The 10,816-nt window shown below is 38.3% G+C and overlaps 1 protein-coding gene across 1 annotated transcript in view; it reads left to right on the top strand.

Annotated features, from left to right (window-relative positions):
• The first annotated feature begins 5 nt into the window (after positions 1-5).
• Positions 6-10,816, top strand: part of LOC133532529 (zinc finger protein 626-like) — a 31,312-nt gene continuing 20,501 nt past the window's right edge. Inside the window, exons 1-4 of the mRNA XM_061871247.1 lie at positions 6-407; positions 1,033-1,167; positions 2,963-3,110; positions 7,254-7,414. Of these exons, the coding sequence (XP_061727231.1) occupies positions 276-407; positions 1,033-1,167; positions 2,963-3,110; positions 7,254-7,414 (576 nt within the window). The 5' untranslated portion in view covers positions 6-275. The remainder of the gene's footprint in view (positions 408-1,032; positions 1,168-2,962; positions 3,111-7,253; positions 7,415-10,816) is intronic.

The raw sequence follows: 10,816 nt of genomic DNA, 5'->3' as shown, positions 1-10,816 counted from the left end.
AACGTCAAAAATATCATAGCTGCTAATTTTCTTAATTTTCATTTTGTTATGTCCATAAAGATACATACAATAGCCTTTATAAACATGTACTTAAAGGTTTTTTTAGAAAATCATTCATTTAGTATAGCATAAAAATAAGTAAATTAGCAATATACATACTTTGCAGGTCAATAACGCCGCCCGATGATGCTGATATCTTTATTTACGTTTTTATCAGAAAACTGATTGAAAATAAACATTTAATATGATAAACATATGATAATAAAGGCGGTAAAATGGCTGCAGTCAAGTCGGAAGCGGCGGCAGATCTACGCGCGTGTAGAATATGCCTCGCGACGGATACCAAACTGTTCGGCATCTATGAGCAGCGGTTAGATGAGGCTTTTATCGATATTATGGGCACTACGGTACGTGTTTTTGTATAACTTTATATTATTGAAATACCAGTAGTTCTACTTGCATTTAACTTATCAAATTTTTTAATAAATTTTAATTTTTGTAAAAGTTTGTTTTCCATCCAGGAATAAGCTATTTTTATTTGATTTGCTTATTAAAATCCTTGTTTTTTGTCCCTCATTAAAGCTTTCTTTGGCTAAGATCAGTCTTTCGCAAAATATCCACACAAATTGTATCATGCAAAATCTACTATTATTTTCAATGGAATTATATAATTTGTGAAATGTAGAGTATTTTATGGAAAGAAAATATTCATAACTTTATTTTTTGCGCTACTCTGAACTACTGTTACAGTGGCTGTTTACTGTGAATACAAATACACTTTATTACCACATTAATTAATAATTAGTTTTTGTTACCTTATATTTTAATTTTCGTTTTATTTACAGACTGCCTTTCTGACAAAGGCCTCATCTAAATTCTAAAGTTCCTCAATAAAATTTATTTTTAGATTTTATTGCACAACTTTGTTGGTTCAATTTGTATTCTCTGTTTTGAGCTGTTATTACTCTCATGGTTAAGATTAGGGCTATAATATTTAAGCAAGCATTAAAATTTATTTATTTAAATTTTTAGCTTTCAGTGTGGGATGGGTGTCCTCAACATCTATGTGCGCTGTGCGGCGCACAGCTCATCAAGGCGCAGGCGCTGCGCGCTCGTGCGCACCGCGCTGACGCGCTGCTCAAGCAAGCACTCATGCACCAACATATTGTAAGTAAATGAATATACTGACACCCAATACAGGGCCTATAAACTGTGTCCCACAAATCCATACAGCAGCATCTTTTCAATCCATCCTGTGGAAATAAATAACAAATAAATATAGGACATTATTACACAAATTGACTAAGTACCACAGTAAATTCAATAAGCAGGGGTCGGACAAAAAGTGTGGATGACGTCAAACCACTTATAGGATGATTTCAAATAGTATTTTTGATTTTCATAAACAATTATCACTTATCATTTATCAACCTCTTTATTAAACGATATCGCCACTTGAAATGAGTAAGTACGTTTTTGACTGACACATTGTCAATCAGATGAACAATAAATTGACTTCGTTATTGTTTAGCTATTGCAGGGGCGTAGCTACCGCCGTATCTGCCGTATCAATTATACGGGGCCCCCGGGCCACGTGGGCCCCCAACGTGCGTTTTTGTGAGAAATCTTTACCCTTCCTAAGGGCCCCCAAACAAATTTTTATACGGGGCCCCGCCAAGGCACGCTACGCCACTGAGCTATTGTATCTTCACGATTATATTTAGCTAAAATTTATATTTACTAATGTATAAGAAAACGCTCTAAAATGTCATCTTTACTCGAATATTGTGGCAATCCCACAGACTTGTTCTAACTAATTTCAAATAATTATACCTTATGGTAACAAGTTTCGTGAAATTTATTTTATTCACTACATCACCCTACCACCTGTATTATTAATTCCATGGATTTATTTACGATTATTTTGTTACTTCATTAATACTACTTTGTTACTACATATATGTCACACGGAAGTTTAAATACAAACTCAAACATCATTTATCAAGATTACGTCATTTTTACGTCATCCGCACTTTTTGTCCGACCCCTGTCAATAAGGCTTGTGTTGTGGGTACTTAGACAATGATATATATAATGTATTCATATTTATAAATACTTAAATACATAGAAAAACATCCATGACTCAGGAGGTAATATCTGTGCTCAACACACAAATAAATGCCCTTACCAGGATTTGGCTTCATAGGCAGGGTCACTGCTTACTAGGCCAGACAGGTTGTTGATGTGGAAAGGAAGTGACAGGCCTTGGCTTTCGCTAGACAAGATCAAACCAGCTGCAATAAAACCCAAGTATTTATCCCAGGTGCCTATGGTCCCCAGCTAGATAAAAGAGGTTAGAGAACCCTCACTTTAAGCAGTGGGGTGACACTGGACCTTTGGGGCACTCTGGCTCCATTGGGCTCAGCATTGCAACAAGCAATTATTAGTGTAAGGCCTTAGTGGACGTTCGAAGCGGAGCTTTCAGCAGGGAGTGCAGCGTGGCGGCAAGACTCACAAGTGCTGTGAGCAGCGTGCACTAAGGCCGTTCCTATATGTTTGCGTTTGTTTAACATGCACGCCGCACGCCCCATCTCGAGCGGTCATTCAGGCCTTACACTTAGGGTGGGCTAAACTTAATGTTCCTTTTGGATTACAACCCAAAAGGAACATTAAGATAGATAAGATAATATACTTAAACTTGTACATACATTAGAAAGGGACAACATTATTCGTCCCTGAATCACTGTGTATCATTTCTGTATGGTAGTACTATCAGTTATTCTGTGTCTTGAGTAAAAGTATAAAAAATCTGTTATATATCATATTAATATTTTGTATAAGCCGCCATTCTATATTACGTAAGACAAATTTTGTAGTTTTTACCCGTATGTAAAAAAAAGAATTTCCCCTAACCTTCAGTATGGATATTTAGGGCCATAATTTTGTTTTAAATTCCCCACAGATAACAACAAGCTACCTGGCAACGTTAGACCGCGTGTCGCAGCAGCTCGCGCTCTGCCTGTCCATCCACCATCCCGCCATCATGGAGACCACACACAATGAGACCAAACAGGAGATGGAAGATGACGACTTTGACATGTATCACCCAGGTATGGCAAAAATCGACGTAATAGGGAATATTCCGCAAAACTACGTAGGGGGCGCTACTTGCAAAAACAGAGGGGCTTAAAGAACTAAAACATCAAAAAAATTACACGTAATAAGTTTTGCCAAAGATTTCATTTTTGGTACAAGCTTTTATCGCTGACTGTACCTTTCTTTCCACAGGTAACTAATACTCATCGAGCTAATTCTAAAAACCCCAAACACAATTAGGTTGCGTTGCTTTATCACAGAGTTCCTGTGGCTACCTCCTGTCTCCATCATCAGATCAGCTCGATGGTACAATAATATTGCATTGTCACCCGACTTACATATGAATGCAAAATTTCAGCTCAATCGGAAACCGGGAAGTAGATCAAATTTAACTTGCAAGATTTGATTACAGACCGACAGACAGACAACCGGGACAGTTGAAACTAAATAAAAGCTTGTAAAAAAGATGCAAGTCTCGCAACGCAATAGGGTTGTTTCCATCTACAAATCTTAGGGCAGAATAGTATCCCAATAAATTCTTTTGGATTATAAGAACATGTTAAACTACTTTTAGGGGACCTGTAATGACCATATTTTTGTAAATATTGAATTTAAAATATCTTTTGGCACACGTCACGTGACCAAACTCGAAACGTCTTTGAAGATTCTGATGAAGTCACAACTCTCGGATTGACACTGTTGACAGTTAGGCGATAAACAACAAATGACAAATGTCAGTTGACAGTTCGTATCTTCTACGTGTGTATGTAGTTATGTGTCAAACCGTAAACTGTGACGTCACACAACTTTCAAAGAGCGTTTTGGGCGCGAAAGCATCTGCCAAATATATTTTGTTAATTTAACATATTTAAAGCCGTTTTTAGTATAAAATTTGAATTTTAGGGCAACTTTCAGTTAATGTAGAACGTAACACAAGCGTTTCAAAAAATTGGAAGCAACCCTATTCTTCTATTAGAAAAAAGTATATAAAATTAAATTAACCGTATCAATATAATCTTTATTTGTTAATACATACAATGACTTTGACCAAATACTTGGTTATGTTTGTTTGCGGCTCTAAATGATAGTGCCGCCCGTGACGAACTAGGCCTAGCGCGACATGATTGACGCCATGATTAGCGCGACAGTATCTCGGGGTGAGATAGACTACCCGTCTTTTTCTAACTATGTTAATTTAAGAGGGACGCGTAGTCTTTCTCGCCACGGGCAAAAAGAATTTGAAATATAGGTGGTTTGTCAAAGAAAACTTTGTAGCCGTGGCAAATTTATTGCAATCTTTCGACACATGATAAAAACTTTTAGAACGCCAATTGGATTTGTATTTGATATGTGTCAAATTTGTTAAATGTCAAAAAGTGGCGCCATATAATAGATCAAAGGCCTAAGGTATAGGGACCGTGCGCGTTGGAGGGTCTGCCATCTTGTGGTCTGAATCGGAACCATAAACATGCACATTTACACGTCACGTGCTTTCTTGTGCATAGTAGGTTCTGCCATCTTGTGGGCTACATCGGAACAAAAAACATCACATTTACGCCTCGCGACAAAAATCTGACGGCTCCTGTGCTGCCTCCTACAGTTCATGCACGCTCCCTATGGCGGCATCGTTTCGAGCGATGGCGCCACAACCTTTAGGTTGTACCCGGTAAGATGGCGTAAATTTTTGATATTTAACAAATTTAACAATACACCCCTCTTTCAAATTCTCTTTGCCGCGCGATACTGTCGCGCCAATCATGTGCTAGCCCGGCAGGTAGTCGCTCAAAAATCAACGACAAAGTCCGAATGATAGACCACTAGTGCCTACACTCTGCGACGAAGATCATCTGATAGAAAGGTTTATTTTTTCTGGATGACATGGGTTCAGGAGGCCTACCGCGAATACCGAAATTCGCCAATTGCGGGGATCTTTCTCTTTTACTCTTTCTAAGACGTCATTAGAGTGACAGAGAAAAAAGCCCGCAATTGACGAACTTCGATTTTCGCGGTAGGCCCCCAGATGTAAAGCCTTGATTGGAAATAATAGGCAAGATACTAAATTACAATTTTACTACACAATTGTATTTCTTTCATGAAGTTTTACTTTTTTATAAGAATTTCTGCGAGTCAGTAAAAAGCCGGTTATTACGATTTTTTTTACTTCCAATATTATTTAAGTAAAGGTTACAGTTAATTTTGAAATAATGTCAAGTAATGTAGAAGAATTATAAAAAAACCGGCCAAGTACGAGTCGGACTCGCGCACACCGAGGGTTCCGTACAAACGTGTAGGTATATATTATAGGTATTTTTACGTGGCGAGACAGACTGTCCTGAGCTGGTAGGACGAACTGTTAGACTCGCTATTCCATTTGTGCCCAAAAATCTCCTGCGACCGCGAAGTCACAAGCTTTTGGCCGTCCCAATTACACGCACTGTAGCACATAAAAACTCGCCTGCTGTGCGGGCTCTAAGGCTGCTGAACTCCCTTCTGTCATGGGCACCAGATTGTGATATGTTTGCAAGTCGATGGACGGCTGTGTATCAGATGTGTCTGCGGTATTGCGAGGTGATGGACGAAAGATGATTGTGATCTGTTTTTCCTAGTATGTAATCCTATCATATAATCTGAATTGTACAGTGCTTTGGTCTCGACTGTAATGCTGTATATATATATTAATTTTTTATTCTTTGACATTTGGAGAACCTTTACACCTCCAAATCTTATTATTGTGTATTATTATTTTTCTCAGACCGTGGGGACCTTATACATCTCCAAACTTAATGTATTAACCGTGGAGACTATACGTCTCTGTCATATTGTATAATATACTTGACTTGGTACATACTAGTTATGTACAGAATGTAGCATTAGTTTATGAGACTGCTAGTTTAACAGTCCAGACGCGGTTTATTTATTTAGTATAAATTTTATTTTGACACTTGGAGAGACTTTACACCTCCAAATTTTATTAATATTAGTACTCTGACATTGGGCACCTTTTACATCTCCAGATTTAATGTGTTTTTAACCATAGAGACTATACATCTCTATTGTATTGTATTAATTATTTATTTTAAGATTATTATAATGTAATGTTTACCCAGGTATTGGCTGTTGTATTTATAAATGTTGTTATGTATTTTTCATGTCACTATATGATGTTACTATAAATGTTGTATTGACTTGTAAAAGAGCCCTTGAGGCCTACTTGCAGAATAAAATTTTGAATTTTGAATTTGAATTTTGAATTAAATATTAAATAAATACATAAATTAAATTAAATAAATATTATTATATGATGTAACTAAAAACCATCATCATCCATCAACGTCATTACCAAGCTAAAATTGAGTTAGGCGGGACATGTTGCCAGGCAGAGCGATGGCAGGTGGACCAAAATGTTGACGGGTTGGTGGCCGCTTTCGGATGAAAGAAGCGCCTGGCGTCCGTTAGCTCGTTGGGTGGATGACATTCGAAAAATTGCGGGATACTTCTGGATGCGACTAGCCCAGGACCGGGATAAGTGACGTACACGAAGAGAGGCCTATGCTCAGTAGTGGGCGGCTGGAGGCTAAACATTATGATGATGATGATGATGTAATTAAAACTGTACGGTTTTCGAAATTTTTCCTTTATCTGTGCTACTTATAGCGTCTTAACGTTGCTTCGTGCCAAATTTCAAGATTCAGAATTCACGGGAAGTACCCTGTAGGTTTTGATTCCCTTGAAAGTGTTCAGCTGTCAGCTATAAATAATAGTTCCAAATCTCTCCAGAGTACCGCTAGAGTAGCTAAGAACCTAGGCGCTATTGACGGAGTGAAGTGCGCTGTCTATGATTAGATTTTTTCTCAAGTATTCTAGGTATTGTAGCGCCACCTATTTATGGTTTTTTGTCGGACACTTTTTGGTATATGAAGATTTTGTTCTTTGCCTCTACCTTCCATAATACAATGTTTTTAAGTGGTCATTACACGAAGTCTCTAATAGTGCCAAAAATATACAGCGTGTATTCACAAATGTTTTTTGGGGAATAGACTAAAGACTTGTCTTCGCAACTATAATATAGGGTTTTAAAGATGTGTGCACGACCCTCTATATGACAAATAAAAGTACGGGAGTAGAAAAAAGTATTAACACGTTTTTTTTTCTTTCAGAATTCGACGAGCCCATAATCAACCTAAAGAACACTATGTTGCTGGAGAGTATGAAAGAGACGGAGCTACACGCGGAGGACATTAAGACGGACATGAGCGAGATGGAGATAAAGGAGGAAGAACCTGTCAAAAAGAGGAAAGATAAAGTCAGAAGGGAAAAGGTGAGTTTTTGTAAAGCAAGTGTCTACGCGACACATGAATCTAGTGTTTAGTATAATAAATAAATAATAAATAAATATTACAGTACATATGGGGCTACTTTATAGCACTAGTGCGAGAAGTAGCATATTACGTTACTGTGTCGAACATTTAAAGGGCCATATGTACTGTAAAACGTTGTACGATACATGTGCGAATAGGTAATTCGCAACTCGTGTCGATTTAAAACACTCCCTTCGGTCGTGTTTTAATTTATCGCCACTCGCAGAGGCGTAGCGAGGGGGGGGCTAGGGGGGCCATGGCCCCGGGCGGCACATAAGAGGGGGCGGCAAAAACGGTATTTAAAAAAATATAAAATTAAGAAATCAATATTTTCAAATCAAGCCACGAAGCGAACTAACGCACCGCGGAAGCGAACAGCGCGGGGCGGGTGTGCGGGGGCGGCCAATCGCTACCGGAGTGCGTTCCAAATCACCGACGAGCTTACACGCTTGTCCGCTGGTTATAGGTATAACCTATAACACGCCTATAACCCTATATGACGTCACATCAAATTTAACACAGCGCCCTCTGCGAGCGATCTACAGCCGGGCGCCCTCAGTGCCATCATTCGTTCAAAAATAGTTGGGCGTAGCCCGATAAACGTGGCGCGATACGCGCGATTCAATGCCGGGCGCCTTCGGTGCCCTCATATTGAAAGTGTCGGGCGTAGCTCGACGTACGTGTCGCGCTGCGGGTGCTTTCGGCGCCCTCATGCAAAAGCATCGGGCGTAACCTGATGCATTGGGCGCTTTGCTGCTGTACAGAAGGCGCCCTGCCACAAAAATAATGTAAAATGACTTTAATAGTTATTTTCTGCCCTCCGGGCGGAAACCGTCAACTTTGCTCCCGCTGCGCTAAACAAAGTTGCCGCTTTCCGCCTCCGTCGAGCAGAAAAATAGTATGCGCACCACGGGAAGATGCTCCCTTGGGACACAAATAAATTTGTCTATTTTTTGCTGGAGGCGAGAAGCGGCAACTTCGTTTAGCGCAGCGAGAGAAAAGTTGACGCATTCCGCCCGGAGGGCAGAAAATAATTAAATACGAAATTATAACCCCATAATTAATAATTCAATGTAAGGCAGACTACTGAAAATCGCGCTCTAAAACGTATGTAATAAGAAAACATTCTCACCTGAAATAATAATTTACCTTTACCTGAAGAGGGAAGAATAGCTTTGCGATCCTAGCGAAATAACGGTATTTTTTCTATGAAATTACATTTCGGGAGAAAACGTTTTCCAGTAACTAAATCTTAACAAATCACTTTGATTTTGATGTCCATCTCTTCAGCATAATTTATTGTAGGTTTATAGGTTTCGTTTTTTTTTAAAGAATTATTTATTTATTGTTATCAAATTTTGAAAAAAAGGAAAACCTATAAACTTAGTTTTTTCATTGTCTCAATAACATACTACAAAATCCTGGAGAATGGAAAATATTTAGAAGTGGAAAAACGTTTTATCTTTTTGTATGGACGATCATGTGCTTTATACTTCCCGCTTAAAGCTTATGACCGTAGCAAACGACCACGGCTATCTTTTGAATATTTTTGTGAATAATGAATATATACAATGGGAATCCGACCGATGTTAAAAGTGTATTCTTGACCGCATGTTTAGAAACTAAAATGTCATACAAAGTTTTCTAAAATCGGTCTTGTTAAAGATAATGACAATTCTTGTGAAAATTCGTTTTTGTAATAAATCAGTAAAAAACGCCTTTATGGCTGCGACAACGCCAGCACTATGTGGCCTTACTAAGACACATTCAAGTTTTTAAGGAAACTCGCAAAATTTTTGTGCAAATAAAAAAAAACTACTATTTATTCGGTGTAAAGTTTTTTTTTGCCAACATGTAAAAATAAATAACGTGTCGTGTGCAGAAAACACATACACACACTTTTTTTTGCCGAATTTGATCAAAATACAATTAATTTTTTTTGCTCCGTAAGACAGGAATACGTGGTTAAAATCTGACTGGTTTCTCGTTCATACAGTGTAATTGTATACACTGTTTTAGTTTTTGAAGATATTTTTTGTATTTTACCTTTTCCAACTAACTTTGTCTTGTCTATTAACTACTTAGTGAGGTCACAAGTTTTACAAATAAAATGTTATACAAAGCTTTTAATAAAAAAAGTTGGACATGATTTGAAAGTTTATTTTATACTGATAAAATGCAATATTTTTTTTTTTATGTAAAGCTCGTCTTTATTTACTACTTGTTTACTTTGGGATTGTCGTTAGATGCGAATACACGCGAAATAAAATAAAATATAACTTCTTTTTCGAATATTACATATGTTTGAACCCGGATCCGTCCTTAAACTACGTCCAAAAGAGAGGTATGGGCATTGTGAAAGTCATCTCGCTCTGTGTGGTAGGGCACAGAATAGCGGATGACATTCCAGATCTAGAGCAGAGCCCAACTGGGGAAGTACCTCCACCTTACAGAAAACCGCAGCCAAATAACACTAGACCCTACTCATTTATTATTATGATTAGTGTTGTGTTCCTGCCGGTGAGTAAGGTTGGCAGACCTCAGTGAGGGTGCGGAGTGTTAGGGTCGTCAACGCGCATGTAACTCCTCTAGAGTTGCAGGCGTACATAGGCTACGGAGACTGCTTACCATCAGGCGGGCCATATGCTTGTTTGCCACCGACGTAGTACAAAAAAATGAATACTTAATGCAAAACTGTATCTATATTTTTTTTATCAGTAAAAATCTTTGTGACAGAACTTATGACCTGACTAAGTGATATTGATCATTAATTGGGGCGGCAAATTTCTGATCGGCCCCGGGCGGCAAACACATACGCTACGCCGCTGGCCACTCGTTTCGAATTTCCTATTTTTCGCACTTGTATCGTAATGTACTATTATAGGACATTATTACACAAATTGACTAAGTCCCACAGTAAGCTCAATAAGGCTTGTGTTGAGGGTACTTAGACAACGATATATATAATATATAAATATTTATACATACTTAAATACATAGAAAACACCCATGACTCAGGAACAAATATCCATGCTCATCACACGAATAAATGCCCTTACCAGGATTTGAACCCGGGACCATCGGCTTCGTAGGCAGCGTCACTACCCACTAGGCCAAACCGGTCGTCAAAGTATGGATTGGGGGGTGGGGGAAACTGACAGAACGGGATAGTCATTTGTATCTTTCAGTAGGAGTAGCAGAGAAAGCGTTATTATTTTTACCACAAAACATATTGAGCTACGGCTCTATAGTGATATCTATTTTAGCCGTCAAACTTGAGGAACGATTTTTTTTACTGTACAGTTCTTCCATTGTATTTTAAATATTCCCATTTAATATTTGGTATAGGGACCGTTGGAGGG

This window comes from Cydia pomonella, chromosome 27 (assembly GCF_033807575.1).
Source record: "Cydia pomonella isolate Wapato2018A chromosome 27, ilCydPomo1, whole genome shotgun sequence".
Taxonomy (NCBI): domain Eukaryota; kingdom Metazoa; phylum Arthropoda; class Insecta; order Lepidoptera; family Tortricidae; genus Cydia; species Cydia pomonella.
Note: the sequence above shows the minus strand (reverse complement) of the source record. Positions and strands in the feature narration are given on the sequence as shown.